The sequence below is a fragment of the Parus major genome, chromosome 2 (assembly GCF_001522545.3).
Source record: "Parus major isolate Abel chromosome 2, Parus_major1.1, whole genome shotgun sequence".
NCBI lineage: Eukaryota > Metazoa > Chordata > Aves > Passeriformes > Paridae > Parus > Parus major.
This window is the reverse complement of record NC_031769.1, coordinates 15,515,424-15,542,997: the sequence shown is the minus strand read 5'-3', so window position 1 is coordinate 15,542,997 and position 27,574 is coordinate 15,515,424. Positions and strand designations below refer to the sequence as shown.

General features: G+C 37.2%; 1 protein-coding gene across 8 annotated transcripts in view; it reads right to left on the bottom strand.

Annotated features, from left to right (window-relative positions):
- MPP7 (membrane palmitoylated protein 7) overlaps positions 1 to 27,574 on the bottom strand; it is a 149,242-nt gene that overhangs the window by 62,165 nt on the left and 59,503 nt on the right. For all 8 annotated transcript variants that reach the window (XM_019005737.2, XM_019005739.2, XM_019005741.2 and 5 more), the window contains one exon: positions 3,041 to 3,118. In XM_019005737.2, coding sequence (XP_018861282.1) covers positions 3,041 to 3,118 — 78 coding nt within the window. The remainder of the gene's footprint in view (positions 1 to 3,040; positions 3,119 to 27,574) is intronic.

Below are 27,574 nucleotides of genomic sequence, written 5' to 3'. Positions count from 1 at the left end.
TGTTTACCACCTCAGCTGGTTCAGACTGGATTTTTATTTGTTATTGTTGTTGTCACTGCTGTTGTTGATAAAGAGCTGAGGTCTGAAACAGCAGCAGTACATGGCATACTCGGGACACACTGACACCATGCAATCTCCTCCTATGCTAAAGACTGCAGGAAAAGCCGTCTGAAAACCTCCTCTGTGATCTCTTGAGGGAACATTTCAACCAGCTCTTTATGAAAAGCTGCCACTGAAGAGAGAGGAAGAAGGAGAAGGCCAGACGTGGAGTGAGGCTAGCAAGGTGTGGAGCACCAGGGACTGGTCTTTAAAGCTTCTGGAGAAAGTTACAAAACTTCTTTTGACAGAACAGTCTTTCTACCAACCTGAGGCCTTATTTGCTGTATGTATCTATCCTGCCAGTGATATTGTTGTGGTTTAGGAATGATATTCTCCAATTTAGTACTCCCACTAAAACAACGCACCATCTTTCCTTCCCTCTCCAACTGGAGGCACGAAATACATGATCACAGGATGAGGCAAGAACAATTTACTGGAAATGGCAATGAGATGAGACAATGTACTATACTGTATGTAAATACTAATACTAAAATAAGTAATACTAATACAAAATAAGTAATAGCAAAAATATTAGTAACAAAAGGTATAAGAAAATTAATTATTCATATGAAAAACTCCCTGATAATAGACAATACCAGATGGCTCTCTTCACCCCCTCTTCTTGATTGGAACAAAAACTTTCTTCCTGGAAGCGATTCCGTTTCGCGAACTCTGAACTGACCAGAGGTGCTATGGAATAACCTTCATGTCCTAACCATACCCAACTAATGCAGACAATTAGCCCTGTCCTGGCTGGAACCAGGAGAGATATTTAGATAATTTGCATGAAATCATTGAGCCCTAAGTCAGACACAGCTGTTCCAAAATAAGAGGTAAACAGAATGTCTGATGGGAAATTCAGCCTAAAAGTCCCTGGGGGAGAGGAGAGAGAAGGTATGGGAGCTAGGAATATGAAAATGGTTAGAAAAGCCTTGCAAAAATTGTTACTTCCAAAACTGCTTTAAAAAGTAACACAAGAATAAGAATACACTCCTTCAACAGATTTATTTATGATAGCAGCACCTCAGATTTGAGTTTTAGATCGAGCAGGAAATATCTAGGTGCTAATAAGAATATTCCTTCTTTAACTATAGAAAAGTTACTATCAGTAAGAAGAGAAAACATTAATTTGAAGCCTATTGACATGAAAGTGTGTTTAATAACACCAACATGGTCTTAAATCCTTGAAGTTGACAATCAGTCAGACAAACATGCCAAAAAATAGCACTTTAAACCTGAAACTTCATAAGTTGGAGAGTTACAAGGCCTACTGCATGTAATTTTGCTTCCTCAGAATTTGCTGATAGCTACCAAAACATGAAAAATCCTGCAGTGTGCTAGCCTGACTTCAGCCACCAAAGGATATCCTTACGCTTTGAGACAGTGCCCATAAAAGCTGTAGTTCACCTCCACATAATTAATGAAGAAGCAGCAAGAGCATCTATTAAAAAGAAGCTAGGTAGATGCCTAGACACAATCATGCCCCAACATGTACACTTAAAATACTACCATCTGTACATAATAATACATTCATAGGGTTAAAAGCCCCAACCTGCCTCAACTGAGGCATAACAGAGTACTTCAATTTAGAGATTTCCAAAACTATACATTCTAAATGGTCTGAACAAAGAATGAGATTGCTCAGAATTTCTGAAAATATAAAAAACTAAGTTTTGCATCCAAAAATAAGAAATTATTTTTAGTAAGAATTTTAGACCAGAGATACAACACAAATATTAGCAAGGATTATTAATATGTCAGCAAGAACTTAATGAAGAGACTTTCAACCAGCTTTCTAATTTTCAAAATTACTATCAATACTATTCAAAGCTATGCAAAGGTTAAAAAATATTACTAATGTATGCCTGATGTCAAGGCTAATGTAATATTATAGTTGGTGTATTACAGGATACAGCTGTCCTCCTACTGAAACATGATGAAATTACCGTGTATCCTTTTTTCAGTAGTTTTCAAATAAGTTTAATTTAGTTTTTTGTTAAAATGCTACCAGTCTCAATTCACAACATTTAATCATTTGTAAAATTTAAAAACCAAAATCTATTATTTATATAAATAGATAATTGATATTTTAAAACATCTATAAAGTATGTGAAGTTTCAAACATGCTGTATTTGAAATGTATCCTAACACATATTGCCTTTTCCAAAAAGCAACCTGACATCATCAATTGCAACGAAGATTTCTAGATTTCACCTAAACCACAGTTTATTAAACATTTCTGTGTTCTGGCCTACCTCAGGTTCAGTCATAGTTTATACAGGTGTGTTCACAATTCATCTGAATCCTAGAATTAACCAAATAGCAAGAAATGGCAGTTTGGATTTTTTTCTTTAAAATAAAAATTATAGTAACAGGAAATTAACTACTCCATCAATGCTGACCACTTTTACAATTTATTTTTTGGTTATGAAGGTAATTTGGAAAGCTCCAATATCAATAAATCACTACTGTAGTTTCTCTTAAATAGTTTTGATTTTTTTTCAACAAGCCTTCATCCTAAGCATTTCATATGTTTCGTTTCTGTAATATTATTTGTCATTTCTCATGTTCTGTCAGCAGTGCCACTATCTCTCTGTCTTTATTTTTCCAAAGCATTCCTCTTGTCTGTGACTTTCTCAAAACACTAATAGTTGACAGCTTTTCCCCTCCCAGCAGAGTTCGAACCTGTAATTTTTATTGCTTAGTTACTAAAGCAGAACAAGAGGCTACCTAGAAGCAATGTTTTTTAACATGCAAGTGAATAAAAATCAAAGTAATATCAACAACAAGTTCAGTGACGACAGAAGCTTTGGAAACCTTTGCAGCTTCTTATGATTTCAGCTCAGAAGATTATATTCATATGTTTGCCCTATGAAGAATTCTGCTTGCGGACAGTTTTTTGGTAGACTTGGTACCAATGATCTCAGCAGGGGACACTTACATCATCTGCCAAGGCTGCTGCACCATGGAGAATGGGCATCGGGTTCTGTTTTTCATAATAATGCAGTTTTTCATGAATCTGGAAGACAATAGTACAAAGTGATAAGTTTATTTAGCAGCATGAGAAACGGTACAAAATAACTGTTGAGTCTGTTGACTGTAACTAAACATCCTTATAGTAACCTACAGGCAGCAATCAAGTAAATGCAATTCATCATCATCCTCTGCTAAGTGCTAAGAATATGAAATCAGATGGAAAAAATGCTCAGTATGCAGACCAACCCACAGAAAAACTAAACATTTGTGATTTTTCTCTCCTGGCTTTCTCTGTCCATATTTCTAACATATTGCTTCAAGTATCAATTACATTTTATATTGCTGCTGAAAACACAAAGCATAAAGTGTTTATTCCCAAGATGGATATAAAAACCCCTGTAAATTATGATTTATGAAGTGAAATAATAGCTTGCCACCCACATCCTGACAGACAACTTGACGGAGCGGCTGCTGTCATTAAAATAATTCAGAAACAAGGGCAAAGCAGTGCTAATATGAATTCTAATACATATGAAAGAAAGAGGAAGTCCTTCAGCAAGTTAAGGTTTTTAATAAAAAATTATCAACATTAAAGATGCACTGTACTTTGGTTCTTCCAAAAAGGGTAAGGATATATCATTATTTAAACACCACCCTGTTCCCTCCTCCGCAAGTTATGCATTTCAAAATTTAGATTTTTTTCCAGTATGAATGCTTTTAAGACCCAAAGTATTTTAAGACTTCTAACAAGTTTCTTTGTAGCTATTTCAGAATAGCATAAAAAACTATATTAAGCATTTAACTTTATTTATTTATAATATTATTTTCCTGAAGATACTTGGATATACAAATATCAATTAAAATCTAAAAACAGAAGACAACAGTAGCCTGAACTAATGCAAATGTATCCCATTCTTAGATTTTGTGCTTGAGTTCTGCTGCTTTGAAGGAGGCATGAACTCCAGATGGTTGGAGGAGTTGCAGAAGGAGCTAAATTGGGGACTTCTGTGCTTGGCAAGGAGGGGGAAATGAGGTCTGGCGAGACTGTGGGGTGCAGAACTTGGCTGGGGACTCCCTCATGTCCATGGGAAACAGGATCCCCAGTGATACTCTACCACTCCCCAGCACACTGCTGGGGGAGGAGTGGGACAGATGCCAAACAGCAGGGACAGATTTAAAGAGCAACCAAACCATTCTTCACACACTGAAACTGTTCAGAGTTGACCAGATCATCTCCATTTTACACCAAGTGTTCCCTCCAGCATTCCCCCCTTCTCCCACATTTGCTCTTCTCTGCTTACTACTCCCCCAGCAGTCCCCTCACTGCCTAGGACTTCTTCACTCCTTAATTTAGAGGTCATTCTTTAAGCCCTCTCTTTTTAATTTACACTGAACTTTCACAAATACGTCCATAACAGGGTAATGCCATGTCAGTGACACTTGTGCTTGCCATTTTTCCTGTCTTCTGCTGTGCTTCATAACCCTAAGTCCACATCTGTTTTTCCTCATTTAGACTGTATGTTCTTCGAAGTAAAAAGCATGTTAATACACTACGGCATAGTAAGATCTAAGTCTTGACTGATTCCTTCATCATTTCTGCTATGTTAACACGATTATTTCAGTATGTCATTGGTTAAAGGATACTGAAGTTCTGACATATCATGGTGAAGCATGAAGGCACTACAGTTGCTTAATTTATAAAATGTAAAATAATTTGTTCTCATCTGTAAACTACATGGAAAGCACTACTGTCTCCAGAACATGAATCTGAATTTTACATAGCTTATGCAGACATTGTTTACTCAGCAATTACTTAGACTAATTCATACTTGATTTCATAAAACTCTAATAAGTGACCAGACAACTTCATATTTCTAGCTCACAAAGCAGAGAAGGCTAAACAAAACAAGGAGTTAGTTGCAGCTCCCCTAGTTTGGCAGAAATTTGTGCTTTACTTGAACTGTTAACTTGAATAACTAAAAGACATAGTAAATCAAAAAGTCTCAAAACCATCATTTTTTGATTGCTTCAACAACATCTTGATTTTATCCAGATTGAGCTTCTGTCAGCTCTGTGGTCAGAAGCAACTGCCCATGTTATCCCCTAGTTTCTCAAAGAAAATAGAAGTGCCACTGCTGATTAAGCTACTTTTATCCTGGACAACCTGTACATAACTTTACCGCTGAAATTAATAAAAGGAAAAATGAAAAAGTCAACCAAACAAAACAATGTGGTGACATCCTTGCTTAACCCGTCTTTGAGAAAAACGTTATGCAATTGTAAATTTAAGCAACAAAAAAATAGGTTTTCAAGAAGTGGCACGGTGTAACCTGAACTAGTTATTGGCTCTATAGCCAGAAATTGCAAAAATGACTGAAAACGAATTTTTATTTTCCTAAGAGAGGATATTAGATTCCAGTTAAGCATTTAGGGACAATCATTAAAGTTTTATATGATTATGGAGGAGTTGTAGAGTAACTGCCTAACCAAAAAAGCAGAAGCTAAACAAGTAAGCAGGAAAATTTAACTGCTCCTAGACAGTTCTAGATATTGGATTTTGTTACATCAGGTTGAAAATTTTATTAATTTACCGTACTAGTACAATGAGTGACTCTAGGGATAAACATTTCATGGTCTGTGGCAACCTCAGCACACTTGCATTCGAGATGAAATACAGAGTGGGGTTTTTCTCTCAAATATCTGATTTTATTTGACACTAGTTTGCCTTTGTAGTCAATTCTATTTTTAAAATCAAATCATTAGACGACAACATCTGTCTTTCACATCTTTGTAATTTAAAGGATATACCTACGGAAATTAAAAACCACTGGTCTGTGCACCAAGATGCAATCAGTGTGCAATACAGGATTACCTTTCATATTAGTATAAAATTACCACATGCATCATAAAAACAGTTACCTCACACCTCTAATTTCTGGATCAGTACTATATCATTAATGCATGCAGCACTTTTATATAATATATTCCTGAATGCAATAAGAGAGGAGATTTAGCTCAGCTCCACTGATAAAGCAAAAATTTCAGTGAGACAAAAATGCCCTTTGAGGAAACTCCTTCCCTCCTTGTGCTTAAAAATGTAAGCCAAGATGATTTGTTCCACAATTTCCCCCACAGATCACAGCACTGCTGACTGGCCTCTCATTCTTCATGTCGTATTTTCAGGCCTTTTTGGAAGATGAGCACAGCACTTGCCTTTTCCTACTCAGTGGGCACTAGGTCATCTGTGCTGTCTTTCAAAAATGACAGAGCACATTTGCAAGCTCACCTGGTGGCCTTTGAATTTGCCAGACTTCAGGGCAATAAATGACTGCATTTATGACAAACACCTTTAGAGAAACTACTGTGCAAGCAGCCACGTGCTTTGGCAACCTCTACACATGCTGTCATTCAGTTAACTATTTTCCCAAATATGAATTTTTTACATCATGCTAATACATGCACACCAAGCACTGCATTTCCAAATTTCAATTCCTATACAAGTAGAATTTGAAATTTGAATACCAAGATTAAGTGAATACATTGATGATAATGAATAATGTCAAGTAGCCAAACACAGAAATGAAAAGCAAAACAGGACAAGGTGGTACAAATACTTTCCCCCTTTATAAACATCACTCAGTGAAATTAAACTGTAACAGAAGTTAAAACCACCCTGGAACACTTTGAGATAAGTATGAGGGGATTCAAAAGTAGAAAGGAGAGCATTCACCAGCTCAAGGTAAGATAAGGTATCATATTTGCAGCCATTTGTTTGAGCTTCAATCTAAAGAATTATATTTAATACAAAAGGCAACTTTAGCTTACATTGAGAGGTGATACCAGATGTCCAGTAACTTTAATACCATTGCCTTGTCTCTACCAGAAACTTGTACAACGTATGGAAAATATAGGACTGTACATCTGTTTTAAGTTCTTCTGACATTTACATGTAAAGCCTCAATGCTGAAAATGTCTTCACAGATGAGACCAAGTCTGTTAAAGCAAGAATTATATATTGTAAATAAAACATAAAAACCTGTTCTGCTGAACAGATGACTAAATTGTGGGATGCTTTTTTTTGGTTTTTTTTATGACTACCTATTCTTTTCACTGTAGAGTAAGAAGTTCTATGAGGTTCTGCAAAAACTGACAATCTACTCTGAAGTTATGCCCCAAGAGGGAAAAATAATCATTTGCAAATTTATACAATTTTTGGCACACTTGTAAGCAAGAAAAATTTTTTCTGGATTTTCCCAGAGACTGAATTAAGCCTTCTATAATAAAGCAGAGTAGTGTCCTCAATCCTCCAGACTGTTTCAAAACCCAAGAGGAGCTTTCTAAGACAGAAAAATAAAAATCTCAAAGAGTCCTACAAAACAAGCTTAATTTCACCTTTTAGTTTTCTAAATTTTCATGTACAGTTCTAATATAATATGATTGAAAATAAACCAGGGGAGGGGGATAAGCATGTACCAAAGGTGCCAAAGAGATAACAAGACAAACTTAGTCTTTTTAACTGAACAGTTGGCACAGGAAAAGAATAAGTGTATGTAAGAGTACTATATGCAAACACCCAAAAAGCACTGCCCATCAGTGAGCCAAATCAGCACATAAAAGACAAGAAATATCATACATATTGTGTGAAAATGTTCTGCCGACACACAAGGATGTCACCAACTACTCAGACATGTCAACACCTCTGGATAAGAGCTTTTTTTATGGTAATGACACCTTCCCAACAGGAGGTGCTGAAGAGGATCTTACGAGTATGTGAGTATTTGCACTGACCATCATTCTGGGGCAGACACAATTCTGGGCCAGAGTGCTTCTCCTTTTGAGAAACATCAGAAGCTCATACTCTCTTATGAGTTATATAAACATTCCCTTACTTGGGTTTTATTTTATGAGATGCAATATCACTCAGCATAAAGACAGAATACCTGCAAAATTTGTTTCATCACCACATCGTATACATTTCTGGGGTTTTCCTCTGGACTAGTCTTGCCTGCTGAATACCCATTAGCAGCTAATCTGCTTGTTTAGTTTCAGCAGGAAGGAACCCCTTTCATATACTGGACTGCTGATGTAAAACCAAAGCAGAAGCTGAGAAGATAAGAAATTCATTTAAAAAAAGCAGTAGTGATCTGAACTACAATGTCAATATAAACACACACAAAGCATCAAGATGTATCTAAAGTACAGGCATTGAGTATATTGTTGTATAGAGTCCGTAGCAGTTGGCAGAACATCTCCGATAACTGCTCTCTTCATTGTATTTTTCATCATATATGACAGCAAGAGCGTCTGAAATCAAAGTACTGACAAAAGCCATGCAGCCACTGTATTTATTGGATTAGTCACTTACATGGATGCATAATGGAAGACTCATGTACACAGAGAAGCTGTTAACTGCCCACCAAAGTTTCAGATTGATGTACATTTGCAAAAAATTATTTCATTCCATTAGTGGCACCCCTACAAAGTAGTACTACTACAAAAAAGAGCATCTATACATGAAGAAGCCAAAGCAGATTAAGAGAGTGGAAAAAGAAAGTAAAAGAAAAACTGTTGAGGGAGGAGTAACTGCTAGTTTTGGCTTAATCTGCAATTTGTGTTCTGCATCTGAAATAACTGAAGCAAGAGAAAACATTCCAAGGCACTCATGGCCATAAAAGACATGTTTGTGAATAGTTCCAACATTAACACAGAGAGATTTCAATATAAGAATTAAGAGTTTTCATTTGATCACTAACAGTATGACCTTAACTCTGGGATTTAGACTCTTGGAGTTCACTGTCTAAATTTATCAACAACTTAGGAGTGAAGGTAAAATAAATAAGCAAGAATGAAAAAAAAGAAATGATGGGCTATAATGAAACAAAAGAAAATTACTATTAAAATCATTCAGAAATTATAATTACATACCATCATCTCTGCTGAAAGAGAATACATATTTTTCTTGATGTAGAATTAAAAATAAGAGATGGTTTAATTCACTTTCTTTCTCCTTCCAGAATCATACTGTACCATATGAAAGTAACAGAAAAGGTAGCCAACTCTTTGATTTATCTTCATCACTCAGTGGTGGCCTGTAAGTCTATTTACACAGGACAAAAATACAGACTGAATGCAAAACTATTAATTTGTTCACTAGCCTTCCTATCGTCCTTATTGTTGCAGCTTTGGTACACTAAGGAACTTAAATACATTAAAAACTCTGCAGTACTATGGTATGATGAACACAAGGTGTAGGAAAACTTAGAACACATTCAGCCTTTAAATCATATTCCAGTCATACCAGCTGAACTGCAGTTAGAGACAGAGTACTGATAAGAAGTGCACTTACTGATAAGAAATTAGCATTATGTATTTTAGAAAACAGAAACAAAATAGAAATTAATAAATCATAGGTAACTATTCGAATTTTGCAATGAGCATTTCAATCCCCATAGTAACATTAAATTGCCTCAAATATAGAATAAGTGATTGCAGAAAGGCCTCTGAGAGAATGTTACAAGAACCAAAGCAAGCCTCTGACGGCTTAAAAACAGATATCCAGAGATCTTGATTCTAGCCCAATTTGCCACAGCAAAAAGTTTTGGCACAACAGATGAGCAAATCTTCTTTAAGCCTTTTTCCAAAAAGCAGAAGCATGAATTTCCTAACAATTCAAATGCAGGCTAATGGCATGGAAATATTTCTGCCTGAATAGCTGGAAGTTAGAAGAAATTCAGAACTTGGCAGATAACCCTAATGAAAGAACTAAAAATTTGCACTAAATAATGAATTAAAATTTTCTTTATTGGAATAGCATGAAATCACTAATAAATCAGAAAACCTTCAGACTGACTGGTATTATCTGTTGCAGTGGGCTTGGCTGGGACAGAGCTCATTTTCTTCATAGCAGCCTGCATAGTACTGTGTTGTAGATCCATGACCAAAACCATGCTGGTAACAGAGCAAGCCTTTACCTATTGTTGGACAGTGCTTGTGCAGTATCAAAGCCACCTCTGAACTTGCTCTGTGCCCTGCAGGGAATAGGCTGGGGGTGGCCAAGAGTCTGGGAGGGGACACAGCTGGAACAGCTGACTGTTTTTCCAAAGCAGCTACTGTTTGGAGACAGGATGGGCATTGGTCATCTGGTGGTGGTGACTCCTTCTGCAGCATTTGTTTCTTCCCCTCATAACCACCTGGAACAAGGAAATAACCAACAAGGCATCTAAATTCTTGGACAGAAATCCAAGCTCCTTAGCTGGAGCCTTACCTCATCTGCTGCTAACAAGTGTTTGAGAAGTTGACAAGGGTTGTAACTGGAGATTTTAATACAGTTTCAAAAATGAGGCCTAAGACTGAACTTGATGGGACTTTGTTAATTTCTGTCATCTTATATCCATTGAAGATTGTATCCTGTATCCACGGTCCTGAAGTTGCAAAAAACATCAGTTCAGTTTTGTGCTACAGCAAAACACATGAACAAAAGAAACCTCCAACACTCTTTTTATGTGTCACATGTGTACTTGAAGTCCATTATCTGAAAAGAGACAACAATTAAACATGCCTATCAGGACCAAAGTGCTCTGAGGTTACCAAAATTTCTGCAGCTGCGTTAAAAGAACGCAAACCAATCTCCAAGTGCAGAATTGCAGAATGGTTTGACCTTTAAAGATCATTTAGTCTATACCCTTTGCCATGGGCAGGGGTACCTTTCACTGTACCGAGTTGCTCAGTCTTATTCAACCTGACACTGAACACCTACAAGGATGGGCATCCACAGCTTCTCTGTTTCAGCGTGTTACCACCCCCATTATAAAAAATTTCTTCCTTCTGTTCCATCTAAATCTACACTAGCACTGCTCAGCCCTTAAAGATAAGGTTGCCAAAAGTCCAGGATGTGCTGGATGACACTTCAAAAGTGTCCTTTACCCAGCAATCAGAATGACCCATATTCAAAACATAATTCCTCCAGAAATTTCTAACCACATTGCATTTTCAGAAATAAATTTTCAGAACCGTATGCACATTTATATTAATTTTCTAAGTTAAAAAATGTGGCAAGTGATCACATTTATAAGGACATTTTTCTTGCCATGTTATGTTTTGAAAAAACTGTACAATGATGTGCTATCAACAGATGCACAAAGTTACATTATTTTAAATCAGGTGTGATCAGTGCAAATCAGCAATGGTGCTTGGAAAGGTCGCAGCTCCAAATCAGACTCTCAGCAAATGTTGCTTGGAATTTGATACAGCCAGAACATGGTTATGAATTGCTCAGATGTGCACCAGAGGTGTAACAATGGAAGTGTCCAGTTAACAGTGATAGCAAGTATCATGTGATTATTACAAATTATAAAACTAAAGCAAATAGAAGAAGCATAGCATGCTATAAGTGAAAGAAAGGAACCTTTGAGGGGAAAGAAGGAAACTTTTGTAAACTGGCAAAATCAAATTATGTATTGATTTTGTTAGGGATAAAAATGAGGCTTGCTAAAAATTCCGGACATATGGATTACTAGTCTTTCCAGTCAAATAACTTGTTTTTATTGTCTAGCCAGAAATCTCAAGACAGAAGAAATGCCTCTGCACAGTGAAGTAAATTGTATAGTAAAATCCTATTCTCCCTGAATTTATTTTTTTTTAATCTGTGGTTTCAGGGTTCTCTTGTCAATCATTTGACACTGTGCCTCATTACATCATTTGTCCTTTACCCTTGATTCACCTTGATGAAGGGCAGGATCTGAGGAAGATGATGAAGACAGAGAAAATGAAATGCTTCAGGAAGAACAGCAGTATTCCAGAGTTTATTTGAGGCAGTCTCACAGATGTAGCAGCTCTGAGACTAACCTGACACAGTCATGAGGGCATTGTCAGATTTGATTTTGTCCTAACAAGAACTAAGCAGGTCTGTAAGGATCCATCTCTTGAATTTTATTGTAAAATGAAAAAGTATCTCTTCTACTCTTTTTTGAGAAAAACCAAGACAGACATTAGGTGAGCAATTGATGAATCTGGTGATCGTGCACTTGCTTCTCTGTGCCATATATACTGTGTTCTTAAATTTCAGCTCCCCATCACATTTGTTTTTATTAGAAAAAGTACTTCACTATCTGTGAAATACCTCCTATTGACCCTGTTAACAAACATGTCCTTCCTGAACAATGGGACATATCTGCAGATCTGTGCCTCAGAGCTATGTCCTGTAATATTTCTAATTTAGAATTTCCTGTCTTCATGCTAGTATCACCAAAGAATATGAGGAAAAAATTAATAAACACCTCCCCTATGCCCACCTTGACCTCCCTTTAGCTGAGAGCCTTTAAAACTGAGGCCCATTAACCCAGCACTGCTAAGTCCACCACTAAACCATGTCCCCAAGTGCCACACCTACACACATTTTAAATACCTCAGGGATGATGATTCAACCACCTTACTGGGCAGCCTGGTCCAGTGCTGGAGACCACCCTTCCAGTAAAGAATTTTTTTCTAAAATCCCATCTAAACCTTGCCTGGTTTAACCTGAGGCCATTTCCTCTTGTCCCATTGCTTGATACCTGGGAGAACAGACTGTCCCCAGCTGGCTACAACCTACTTTCAGGTAGTTGTAGAGAGCAGTAAGGTCTTCCCTGAGCCTCCTTTTCTCCAGGCTAAATTCCCTCAGCACCCTCAGCTGCTCCTCATCAGATTTGTGCTCCACACCCTTCACCAGTTTTGCTGACCTTCTGTGGACATGCTCGAGCACCTCAATGTCCCTCCCGATTTGAGGACCCTAGTGCTGAATATAGAATTTGAGGTGCAGCCTCAGCAGTGCCAAGTACCAGGGGATGGTCACTGCCCTGGTCCTGATGAGCACACTATTGCTGATACAGGACAGGATGCTATGGATGCTAAATTCTGACAGTGCCTGTACATATTACAGGCCGTACAGCTTCTCAGGCTGGGCCTGAGAAAGTAGTCTGGGAAAGACATAAGAAAGAATTAAAACAATCCTCAGGAATACAAAACAACCTTGCAGGTGTTGTTATGTGTTCCTTGTTTTCCTTGCAGGAGAAAGTCAGGGGGGTGGTGTACCCCACTGACCAATGATGGTAATGTAGCAGTTTACTAACCAATAAGAGTTTCCTTTCTGTACTTTCCACGTATCTGTCTATAAAGCAGGCCTGCTAGCAATAAACTAAAGGATCCTCTTGTTCTGACTCCCTGAGAGTCTGTGTCGTTCCTTCCAGCCGTTCCCAATCAGAACGACAGGATGCCATTGGCCTTCTTGGCCACCTACATAGACACATTCAGCTGATGTCAACCAGCACCCTCTGGTCCTTTTCTGCCAGGCAGTTTTCCAGCCACTCTTTCCCCAGCCTGCAGCACTGCAGGGGCTGTTGTGACCCTTAATGCCCTTGTCCAGATCATTGACAAAGATATTAAATGCAACTGGCCCCAATACCAAGCCCTAGGGAACACCACTGGTGACCAGGTGGATGTAACTCCACTCACCAACACTTGCTGGGCACAGCCAGCCCAACAGTTTTTTGCCCAGCAAAGAGCACACCCATCCAAGCCAAGAGAATGCTGTGGGAAGTCACATCAAAGGTTTTACTCGTGTCCAGGTAGACACATCCACATTCTTTCCCTCATCCAATAAGCAGGTCTCCTTGTCACAGAAGGAGATCAAATTGGTCAAGCAGGATCTGCCGTTCCTAAACCCATGCTGGTTGGGCCTGATCCCCTGGGTTGTCCTGTAACTGCCATGTGGTGGCACACAAGACAATCAGCTTCACGACCTTCCTAGGATCTGAGGTCAGGCTAATAGGTCTATAGTTCCCTGGATCCTCCTTCCAATCCCTCTTCTAGATGGACGTCACAATTGCTGACTTTCAGTCAACTGGGACCTCGCCAGTTAGCCAGGGCTGCTAGCAAATGATAGAAAGGGGCTTTGTGAGCAGCTCTGCCAGCTCCCTCAGTACTTTGGGGTAGATTCCCCCCTGGCCCCATAGACTGGTGTGTGCCTAAGTGGTGCAGTAGGTCACTCACCACTTCCTCCTGGATTACAGGCCACCATTCTGATTGCTGTGCATGTCTTCCAGCACAGGGGCTGGGTACCCACACAACTGGTCTTACAGTTAAAGACTGAGGCAAAGAAGGCATTAAGTACCTCAGCCTTTTCCTTGTTCTTTGTCAGTATGTTTTTCCCCACACCCACTAAAGGATGGCAATTCTCCTTCTCCATTTGTTGCTAAAAGGAGGTAATATGGTAATAGCATTTGCTATTTTATTTTTGCTATGGTAAGCAAAACAGATTAAATACTGGCTACAAACCCAGTTATTCATGCAGAGTTTCTAAAAATGTTTATTTTACTTGAAAAAAAATTCACTTTGAATTCATTGTTCCTTATACAACAAAATAAAGGTCCTATTATATGAGATTTAACAGACTTCATTCAAATGGGCCTTTTTTTGTCAGTAATAAGGAAAGGTTTTGATGACTTTGCTTATAGGAAAAGGGTCCCTAGATAGACAGAGGAAGTTCAGACCAAAGCTAAACAAGTTGCACTTGCTCCAAAATAAACTTCCCTGCCCCTTTAGAGCCAAACAGTCTACATGGCTACTGTATACAGTATTTTCAAAATTGTTTTTCTGTACTTTTAACCCCAATTCCAAAGGAAGGAGCATCAGAACAATTCCAAATTTGAATGAAGCTCTCTTATGTGAGCTGAGGACATGAGGTTCTTGAACAGAAAGAACAGAACAACATCAGACTTTTTTCCCTTTGAAACATGCAGTTTTCAAACAGCAGTCTATGGATGCTGAGAGATCCCTACAATTTTAATGCATTACCATTCATAAATACATTTTTAAATAAGATCTGAGGAGTAAACCCATCATGTCCCAGTCTGAATAGTACAAGTCAGAATTTGATAAAAGTATAACAATTCTCTTCACCCAAAAGCACACACAGACCTGTGTAAACACATGTTAAATTTGGTAAAAGTTTGAGGGAAATATTTCATTAGAGCAATACTGAACTCAGGATTCCAGGTCTCAAATTGCTCTTCCCAGTTTATGGCCATTCTGTCTACACACTCCCACTTTGATGCTCACTCCTCCTCCCCTCAGTATTACTACTTTAATAGAAACACTTTTCAAACTGAAGCATTCAGATTTAAATGGAAGACAGGATTTGAGGTGGGCTCACATAAGCGTCTATTTCTTCCTAGGGTTAAAATCAGGGTTCACCATTCACCATACAAGATACCAAATCTTTAACTAAATATTCTGACTCAACTCTCAAGAAACTTTGTGCAGTATTGCAGACACAGCAAACTGAAGCACACATAGAGAAAAATTCTCAAAGTCATATATGTGAGACTGCAAAGTTAAATGATAACAGTACTCAGAATTATAACCATTTTTTATCCAAAGATTTAAAAGCACATTACCAAGGGAACTAAGCATCAGTTTCCTCATCACCAAAAGGAAGACCATGACTAATCACAGACATAAAGTGTACTTGATTTCCAAACCAATACCACTGAAAGAACATGTCTTTAGAAAAAAGTACTGTAAGCATACAATTTTTTGGTATTTCAATTACTGATAGTGACATATGTATGACCAACTGTAATATTTGTTTATATGTCAAATACATCAGAAAATCTTTGCTTCTAAGTTACTTTTAAAATATATTCTTATTTAAAGAATACTTAATGCAAGCAAGAATGAAGTTGTAACTCCCACTGAAGCCCTTCAGTTTTGAGGAAGAGTACACAGAAAAGCTGTACAGTTGTAATGAAAGAGATATGGAAACAACATTTACTGCAATAATCCAACAACTGTTTATATGATTCTAAATAAAAAACTTGATGAAAAACATTTAATTCAATCAATAATGAACTAAAAATTAGTTCAAGTAAAAGTTCTAAAAAAAATATGAAATATTTAAAAAAAAATTATCAAAAAAAGACATACAAATCTCTATTATTTCAATCCTACATTGGAAAATAAACTTTAGGTTTTGTTTTTTCTTTAAGGATACCTTTCATTTTTTTGCAATTAAATATTTCCTTTTTAGGTGTCACCTGATTGTGTCTAAGTAATGCAACAAAGACTTGCAAAATGTATGCCTAACAAATTTGAGTTACTATATATAACAACATAGTAATATAATAATTTATCTAAAACATCAGAAATTAAAAACTTCAAGTCTTGGTATTGGTCAGATTTTTAAAAATCTAAAAGTTTATATGTATATAAAGTATATATTTATATTTAAGATATAGAAAAGTTTCCTCAGCAAACCTTTTTTTAAACAGTGCAAATATGTTACTGTTTTCTTCCCAAATTTGCCCTAAACCAGGACAATAGCAAAAGTGTTTCTCCCTTTGAGGTCTAGTATTTTAAAGATCTTTATGAATTTGAGAGGAAGAGTTTTTCCTTAGAAAAATCAGAAAAATAAAATCATTCTTTTATCCTGAATATCAGGTTTGAATACCTAAAAAAAATATAAATTCTAAAATAGATAAGCATAATTATACTGATATGTATGAATGGAAAAAGGAAGGAAACAAAAGTGGAGATGGTGCTGAAATGTAAAGAACAAAGATCACAACAACAGCTGACTGCACTGTAGAATCTATCATTATCTGAAATCCTTCTAAGCAGAAAACATACCAGCAACAACGCTCATCTGGAAAAATGGCAATCACAAACACTTCATGACTGGTGATCGAGTTTGATTATCTGATTCAGCAACTTTTAAAAACCCAAACCAATATTCCATTATTTCCTAGTGCTTTATGCCTATATGTTGATTAGAAAAGAAAGAGCCATAAAGTGAATTCAAACAAAAATTTACAGTACTTTCTGTGCCAATACCAATACCCATTCATGTTACATTACTCCCAAAGTTCAAATTAGAAAATTGAACAGGTAACTTGATAAGAAAATGGAGATAGCATGTTGAAAAAAATTAAATTAAATGAATACTTTTCCAAATAAAAAGGTAACAGGACAGGTTTTAAATTAACAACTGTATGGTCCTGCTTTGTCAAATAAATACAGTCAAAGAAGAAACTTTAACATGAGACAGAACTGAGAGATTAGAATTGTCTTTGGAAATCTGCAAAGAAAGTGTAGAAACACTGTGCAATAAGAGCAGGTCCCCAGTTCACTGCTAACAAACTTCCTTAAAGACTAAGTTTAGGATTTAACTTAGAGGCTAGAAACAAAACAAAAATGTGCCTAGATTTAATACTTAACTCAATAATGCCTCAAATATCTCAATGCTTTCTTTCAGAAAACACCTACACTTATATAAACATTAAAAGGATCTAATTCTCCCACAAATGTTTTTACCTGTAAAAGTTCTGATCTGTAAATTTAATTTCTTCTGATACTATTGCTTTTAAACATCAAATTCAAACTGATGTTATTTTTATGTCATTACACAGAACAAAATTTTGAGACTTTTTTCCAAAAGCAAGTGACTTCCACTGTTCTGTCAACAATACAAACCCAAAGCAAAGAACTTTCCTAACCCTGCTTAGTGAGTAAACACAATTCTAACAGGTACAACAGCTAAACTACTCGTTTGATTGTCAGATGGTTGCTTTTTTCAGCAAGCTCCATTCCCTGCAGAATTAAGATCCTAGAGAAATGCCAGTTAAATATTAATAGAAGAAAACAGGATTTTCTGCATACAGGCTAAGACACACTGGTACAGAATTGGGCTTTTCCAGTTTTACTATTCAACCAGGGACTGCCAACTTTAAATCACGAAGAGTATGGTTTATTTCTGCTTAGTACAGTAAACATCATCCTTACAGTCTGCACTCAATGCAAGTTAGTCCAAGACTGAATTCAATTCAGGTTCCCTGAAGAGATCCCTTCTGCGCAGCTCAGTGTTACAGAATTAACCCATTCAAAACCCAAACTTCATTCACATGGATACGGACATCTGTGCACAGAGCTAAAATTAAATACATATATATATATGAAAATATACACAGACATACATTTATCAATTAGCACCATCTAGTGGGGTCAGTACAATTTATGCAATGTGAGAAACATGCAGCTCACTTTCTGCTTTTTCTACATCCTATGCAACAAGTCATGATACAGCATAGGTCACATAATCAAAAAAACTTGGATGCAAAGACAAAAATCAACAACAACAACACCACAAAAACCAAATAATTCACAACATTATGCTTTTCCCTTATAAATTACATTTTAAGAAAAACACTGAGATTGAAAGCTGCATGTCCATATATATGAAAATTTACAGACAGGAATAAAAAACCTGACCTTTTAGGCATTCATACACATGCAGAACACAATTACAATTTAATTACTATTGCCTCACGAAAAATCTGCCACTTTTTAAAAGAAGATACTCTGAAGTATCAAATAAAGCAGAAATCTCTTTCACTGAAGGCCTCCATCATCAGAGCAAAATTCTGTTGTAAACACAACTTTTGTTAAAACTGCACTGAAGTCCCACAAACACTGGATCCCAATCCAAAACCCTAATAAAATAACAGAGTAAATATTTTTAAATATTCGCAATAATTAATTTAAAAGAGTTTAACTATAAACAGATACTAAGGAGTAACCTTAAGCATTAATGCAGCTTCTCAAATATGAAATCTAGAAATAGATTTTTAGTTAATTCTGTACTTAAAACTGCAGGAGACTTAAGTCATAAACAGTGCTGAAGAACTTCAAATGTAAAAGCCATCACAGGTATACTTCCCCATACATCAACCTTAGGCAAGACAGACAGACAAAGAGAAGCAGCTGCGTGTGAAGGTGCTTAAATGTACCAAGCAAAGTCTCTACCAGTCTTTGCCAACAAGTAAGGGAGCTAAAAACATTGCCATTCCCATCTCCCTATGCCTACATACGGTCAATGTTAAAAACCCAAGCAAAATCAAACAGGAAACAATCACAAACATTATGTTCATACTGAAGACTATTAGGACAAGTCACCACTGTAAAGTTAAACATTAAATGTTCCTTAATGAAATCATGGCCATGAAAGCAAAGAACGCCTATGAAGACATGCTTTGCATTCAAGTCTTCCCTAGTTTCTAAAAGAGGCGATTGATCACAAAGCTTTCCAAGCAGATCACAACATACCTAACAGACCTTGGACAATGTGGGACAGACACAGAGTCACTTTTTTTTTCTGGGAATAATGGTAAAAGTAGGTGAAGAAAAATTGAAAAATGTGGAGAAAATATGTAAATAGTGGGGCAAAGTTAAGATCAATAAAAACCAGTAATAGAAAACTTGCAGTGAGTACTTCAGAAGGCACAGAATGTGAGAAGAGGAGCTGCTGAGGCCTTCACACTGCAGCCAAGGGGCCAGGCTACAATTTAAACTGCATGGAAATCAAAACAAAGAGATTCTAATAAATCAATTAATACCAACAAGCAAGATTTATAGCAACAATTTTAAAAAGACATGAAGACAGCACCTTAATTTTACTTAAAAGGATACAGAAATGTGTTAGGAGTAAAATGTCGTAAGTAAGTTCAACCAGAAAATTACAACAGTGTTAAAGGACAGAACTCATTCTCAACCTTCCCTGTAGGGGACGGAGAAACACTAACACTTAAGTGCAATGTGTGCTGTGGGATAAAGAAAAATATGAAAAATAATGACAAAATATTGGAAGAAAATTGCAGTAATTTAGGAGAGATTTACTGCCATTTCCCCATACCTTTTCAGACCACTGCACTTCAAGTTCTGCACTAAATCATCTAAACATACAAACCTGTTTCACAGGAAGCTTCAAATCAAAGCAAACATATTAATTTATTTTTATATTGGAAGGGGTAACACAAATGTATTTGCACAGGTGTACAAAATTACAGCCACACCATATCTTTAAATATTGGAAAGCTGGTAGAAAACAGCAGAAATTGCCCAATGAGGAGACAAGAGTAACAAAGATAAGGGAGTTGCACTGATACTCCTACCATTAAAAAAAAAAAAAAGATAAATTTAGCAATTTCATTCAGGTAATAAGGAGCTATAAATACACAGACCAGCAACACAAAATTATCAACTGTTGAAATACTAAAATATTTCCTGACAGTTTCCAACCTGGAACTGTTCCCCAGCTCCAGTTCCCTTTTTCCAATAGGATTCAACCAAAACATTAGCTAACATGACCTAGCCTGGTTTAAACTGCATTTGAGTATGAAACCAGTAAAAATTTAAATAATATCAAGAGTATCATTATCCAGCATGTTTTGTTTTACATTTTTATGCCATGAATTGTAACATTAACAGAACCAAAAGGCAACAAATTTCCTTTTCTATTGTGCAAAAATGCCAATTTACCCTTGATAGAACAAGCTCAAAAATAATGATCCAGCTTAAGGCACTTGAGTTCCCCCACCTCAATCAAAATACAGTTAAGTACTTTAACCATAGCCATCTTTAAAAGATCAGCCTCAAGTGTATGAGAGGTCACTCTTGCCTACATTACTAAATCACTGGAAAAGCTGAAGTGAAAACTGGGATGACACGCTCACAGAGAAGCCATAACAGAATAGTTATGAAGGGGTAACAAATGCACACAACACAAAGGGAATTAAAGGGCTTTCATACATTAAAAAATTCATTTAGCAATAAAAAATAAATATAAATTAATCCAGTTCTAATAAGTTAAAGGACCAATATACATATTCCAAAAACATAGAGAGAAAGAGCAGAAGCAGGACAGAACACGGGATCAAGCTACACATAGGTGTTCCTCTATAGTTTCCTTATACACCACAAAAGGAAAATACTGCTTCCCCTTTGAGAGAAGATAATAAAACTTAGATTATTAGTTAGAAATTGGTGAAAAGGGTATGCTTCCAAATGAAAGCACATAGGCACACAATTACAAAAGCTTTGTTGCTTGGCATTTTCTAGGGTATGATTTGCAGTTAGCCTTTAATGATACACTAAACTTCAGTATGATCAGCTTAGTATTTCAGATGCCAATTAACATGATGACAATTATGGGTTACTTTTTTCCTAGAATGTTTGAAACTTGGAAATTCAAAATTCCACCCTGATTTATGGTTTGATCCTGATTAAAGCTGTGTATGTCTGCAGTGTCATTATTGGATTATTTAAACACAAAATCTCAACAAAAACTGTTCTTTTCCACGAAACCCAATCTGTAAAGCACATTAAAATTGAAAATACTTTATGAAGATGATATCCATAGTAAATATAAAGCAGTACTCAAGGCTATTCCATACATAATCCCTAGCATTTATAGCAGGCAGGACTGGGGTGTTTTTTAATTCTTACTATCAAAATAATTGAGGTACTCATGTTTGTGAAAAACTGAAATACTGTAATTACCATGTGCAGGTTGTGATTGCTAGGAAAAGCCAATGAGAAAAGTTGGGAAGAGATAGGGAGACAATACAGATTTAATTTCCAACAGACAAAGACTCTTTACCCTCCATGCTCTCCACTCAGTAAACATCATGTTCTTCATAGAGTCACACTATACCTGAGCCACTGGGGCAGAAAAGTCAGTGGCTCCAAGATTCAAAATCTCCTCCTCTGGGAAGCAATGATTTCATGTTAGTGCTCTATGAAACAGAGTGAAAGAGAAAGGCAGCACGACCAAAATCAGAGGGAAAACAACCTAAAATTGAAGGAGAGAACATGAAGTGCCAACTTAGCATTAACATTCTCTGAAACAAACAGCTCTGAAGCGCTGGCTAGCAGAAGGATCAAGAGGGTTATGCTGATGCATCTAGTAGAGTGTGAATTATAGATAATTAAATTTTTTAAAAGCAACAGAATTCGAAGTCCAAATAGCTTATTATGTTATTGATAATAACATTGTTGGGTATATGTCTCTCTGTGTGAGATCCCAGTCCAGAAAATTATGAAAAGAGTATATTTGTATTTCCCTAATGGCACAGCCAGCAAATAAGAGGAGACCCTTATCTGGAAGGACTTAACAGTCTTAACCTGTGGCTGGGTAAAGATCTTGGGGCACAGGCATGGCTATTTAGCTGGACTCAACACCTGTGGTGCTATTTGAGGAATCTACAAACATGGTTCTGTTTAGAAATCTAGAGAGCAGCAGGGTGTGTGTTGTCAGCAGTGCCTTCATCAGCTGGAGATGAGACCAGGACCAGGCTGTACTTTTTTTTCCATATGAGCACCGCTGGTGCTTGTGCTGGCTGAAACACTGCTCTGCCTGTGGTAGCCTTTCTGGTCAATTGACTACTGGTGCAGGTGCTCAGCAGTGGCTGCATCCATCTCTTAGTGCACCTCTGAAGCCAAGACAGAGGAGTCTTCCTGTCCTGGTATTTGCTACACTTGGCAAATCGCAAAATACCTTCAATTCCAGCACTGATGGACTATCAGCTAGTTTTTATCTAATGAAATAGTTTAACTTTGTAAACACATGAAAGCAGTGTAGCACACTAGGCAAAAGAAATGTTTCCCCTAGGAACGTATATAGCCATGTTAACATGGCATACAAATATTTCCTCTTCCTACACTCACGGTCTTAATTTTCCTAAGAGACAAGGAACTAATCCAAGCGTTATTTAGTAGACAAGAAATAGAAGAAGCCTGCAGACATACATGGGAGAACACACAGAGGAAAAAACTGGTTTTAAGAGTGGGGGAAGACAGAAAATACCCGACCACAGGGTATGCATGTGCTACTCTAAATGGCCCACTGGGGCACCAGTGTTTTTTGAAAACAAAACCAAGACAGCTCTAACTTTAGACCACACAATGACACCACAGGAATAAGAAAGATATTTTTTTTTACACCACTGATACCTCAGAGTGGTTCAGGTGGATCAAGAAAGCATGAAGCCCTTTCCTCTGTTGCACAGACTATGTCACCATACTGGAGATGTTATGTCAGAGTGAAACTGCACATTTAGGTTTTGCTATTGTATTGAAGACACAGTTAAGTTACAGCAATTGCCCATAATAAATTACTCATCCTTGGCTTGCTGTCAAGGTTTTGCATGGCCTGCAAAACCAGGTTGTTGTTGGGGGGGGTGGTCCACAGAGGTGGCTTCTGTAAGAAGCTGCTAGAAGCTTTCACCACATCCAGCAGAACCAATCCCCAATGGCTCCAAAGATGGACATGCCACTGGCTAAGGCTAGACCAATGAGAAATGGTGGTAACACCTCAGCGTTAACATATTTAAGAAGAAATCAACACAAAGGTTGTGGCACAGTATTAATTCCATCCAGAGAAGAGCAGGATTAAAAACATTTGAGAAGGACAACCATGCAGACACCATGGTCAGTAGAGAATGAGGGAGAGGAGGTGCCCTAGGTGTTGGAGTCCAGATTCTTCTGCAGGCTGTGGTGAGGACCATGGTGATACAGCTGTGCTCCTGTAGCCCATGAAGATCCATGGGAGATGCAGAGATCCATCCACAGCCTGTGGAGGAGCCCATACTGGAGCAGGTGGATGCCTGGAGGAGGCTGTGGTCCAGTAGGAGACCTGTGGAAAGAGTAGCCCCTTCTCTCAGGCTGGAGCAGGCAGCTTGGAGGACTGCACCCCATGGAAGAGTGACCACGCTGCAGCGGTTTGACAGGGAACTGTTACCTGTGGGATGGATTCATATTGCAGCAATTCACAAAGAGCTGTTGCTCATGAAATGGACTCACGCTAGAGAAGTTCACAGAGAACTTTCTCCCATGGGAGGGAACCCATGGTTCAGTAAGGGAACAACTCTTCTCCCTGAGCAGCAGGAGAAGCCTTGGGTGATGAAGTGACCATAATCCCATTCACCATCTCCTTGTGCCACTGGGGTAGGAGGTAGAGCTGAGGAGGGAGGAGTGGGAAGAAGGTGTTTTTAAGGGCTTATTTTACTTCTCATTATCCTTCTCTAATTTTGTTGGTAATAAATTCATGTTGTATCTCTAAGTGGAGCCTGTTTTGTCCTTGATGGTACGTGGTGGGTGATCTCTCCTGGTCCTTATCTCAATCCATGAACTGTTTGCTAAATTTTCTCTCCTCTGTCCAACTGCAGAGGAGTGAGTGAACAGCTTTCATAGGTCCCTGACATCTGGCCAAAGTCAACCCATGACACTTGAACAGGAAGTAAGCTTTATTCTTTGCATGCTCTGAAATCTTATTTATACAGCTCCTAATTGGTTAATCTGCAGTGACTGTGCACCAGGTGGACAGTACTGGTATGTTAAGCACTTACATGGTGCAGCTCTCAATGTAACCTATGTTTGAAGTGAACTTCACTGACACCACTGCACATGCAAGGTGAGCACTGGGTTCTACAAAGATACACAGAAATTGCTGTTAGAGAGAACCATCTGTGGTTAATAGAACACTGCTATGCAAACAGTGCCATATGAAGTCTAAAGGAATAGTGCACACCTACCATACTATGGTGTTCTCTTCTTCCCATGCTTCAATAAGGAGGAAAAGAGTTAAAATAGAGAGAACTGAAAAAAAGGGTTGGCTTTGGTTTGGGTTCTTTTAAGTGCTTAGGGCAACGCAGAAGAACAAAGAAAAAAGATTAGTAAAACCCATGCTTGCATTCCTATATTTCATACCCAGGAAAGATAGTTGAATATGCATGTAACATAGCAAATATTAGTGAACACTACAAATGAACTTCACGAGAATTAGAAGGAGAAAGGATACAACCAAGACTTCCAAAAAAAAAAAAAGAAAGCTAATATAAGCAGTAACAAAACCTGCTGGTAGGAAACACTGGCAAGCATTTTTTCTGGCTCTTAAAAGTACAATTTTTATTAAATTTGATTGTATCAGTTTCCATGCTTCAGAGAGATTTTATAACTATCACATCCCATCCTTCTTAACTCTTACAATGTTTTCACACTGCAGAAATTGGTTTGGGTAGTTATGACTTGCTGTTCTTAAAAGGAAAATAGTCCAAGACAGTAACAAAAAAAATTGTTTTAAACACTCCCTCACATGTTCTGCCACAAAACTTCTGATCCAAGGAAAAAGAACATTGTAGAAAAACAGTTTAAAATTACATTATCCTTGGATGTCTTGGATTTATCAGACTATTAGTGAGCAGCTTATGAGACCTTTCATTAGTCTCAGTATCATAGACAAAAAATGTATCACTTTGGTTAAGTAAATACTGCACAAGCTTTGTAAGACAAGAAAAATCTGGGCATGAGCATAGATTTTGTTCTAAAAGCGCTCTTTGAACTGCTGTACCAGTTTGGTCACCAGGCTGGTACACTGCCCCCTTGGTAACAATGAAATTACAAACTATTTATCTTAGAAGGATTGATTTTCTTATTTTATGTCCAGTACATTTTGGCTGAATTTCTGCTACTCTTTGGAGGTTTCCCAGCAGAAACTTTAAATCAATTACCACTGATCCAAAAAAAAGCCTCTGTCTGGACTTCAACCTAAACCAAAGTTTTTTCACATTCCAAAGCACTGATTTATTCACAAGCTTCAAGTAATACTCAAAGACAAACACTTCACACCTCTGATTTAATAAGCTTATCTGCTTTATTTTTCATTTTAAAAGTTTGTTGGTACACCCACCTGTAGAGACTTCTGATATCAACCTAATTTCTACAGCTTTTATGAGACTAAATTGTCAACAAGACAATTTGATCCTTTTTGGATGTGATCTTCAGTTTTTTATTATTTTTAACGAAGTGGGTTGATAGAGAAGTTGATGACAGGAACAGGACTTCCTCAAAAAAATCTAGATGAAAAGCTGCAAGTGCCTATTACTAAACACTTTAGGAGTTCTGACGTAGAAACTGAAATGATTAGACACCAAATGTCTAAACTCCTGAAAAAGAAGTTAACACTAGATGTTCAGTTAAATTTCTACCAAAAAATATGAAATAAAAACACATGAAAAAGACCCCACAAAAGAAGTATTTACCAGAGGAGAACTCATTCAACAGACTTCGTGTAGAAGGACAAAATGACTATTTATGTCTACCAGTCATCTACTTCCTAGTAAATTACATACTAGCTACAATTGTAACAAATATTTGTAGTTGAACCATCACATGGAATCCACATTTCACAACTGCATTATTCCATCTGCTTGGCCCTAACTTGCATTCTTCTACAAATGAGGCTATACCATCTAAAACTATGCCTAAATAAATAGGAGGTGCATTTTTTACTTAATTGAAGGCAAAAACAAGCACAGGTATGTATGAGTGAACACACAGGGAAAAACAACTTTATCTTTACTTAGAGAAGAAACATGGAAGGTTGGGGGATTTAGCTATTATTTCAAAAAGAATCCATTTTTATTTTTGTCCAGTTATTACCTGATTAGATATTGATATTGATAGTTATTACTTGCATTTTTATATCACAAAAACAGAAACAAGTCAAGGTGTTTAACACACACAGAGTGACTAGAACACCTGAATCTCAACAAGAGAAACAATCATTTGCTCAATGCCTGGCAGCTAGCTACCTTTTTTCCTAATGTTTTCATGGAAGCCATGAATAAAGTAAAGATCCTGTACTATTTTCTATAAAACCTCAATTGCTTTATTTTGATTAATCTGATCACTGTTCCTATGGAAATTAAGTTTAAAGGCAGCTGACTCCCTCCAGCTAAGAGTGATCTCTTTACCTAAAGATTTCAGTTGCTGGCAATTGAGCAAGTCTCAAAAAATCCCTTTGGCTTCAAAAGTAACACTTTATGTGGCATTTCATGAGGAGTAACACCTTGCATTACACTTCTTTAAAGTTTAATAATTTTGATGGAAGCAAAATGACTCATGGCTTCAGTGGTAATTACTCCAAATACAAATGCGAATTATTGTCAGTCATCAAGAGGCTTTCCTGTAGAGCATTATTTTCCCAATAATTTTCAGCTTTAGGTAAGTAGAAAGCATGTAGCAAGTTTGTATTTTGGTATATTAATTAGACCATTACCTACAAATACTTTGGATGAGATGAGCACTGAAATTCTAGCATGCTGCCATATATATTCTGTACATAAAACCCAAGAAGGAAGCTCCAAAAATTAAAGAGATCAACCTTACTCTCCAGAAAATTAGAAAAATAATGAGAAAAAGTCTTTAATTTCTTCCATGCAACTTTAATACATCTTTGCAGTTTCAGTACCCTAATACTGTCACATACACCCCACTACCTACTGCTAGGTAGCTCTTTAGAGTTGGAAACTGTGTTGTGTTTTACCAACAGGAATTAAGGAAAGACTGAACCAAACCTATTTCAACAAGGGACTTTCAGTGAACAAGGACATCATTACAAAAATTGAGATTTCCTCAGTCTCTGATGAGCTGGATTTAAAGAATGACAAATAACCGCCACCTATTATCTAATTCATCATTATTAATGACTTCAACTATAGTAAATTCTTTCTCCACTTGCCAGAAATAGCAAAGGTTTCCACACCAGCACAATGGACCACATCTGTGCACTGTTTGGACAGTCTGCATTACAAGAGTGATCGCTTTACTTCTGCTGTGAGGAGGCTGTGCTTGC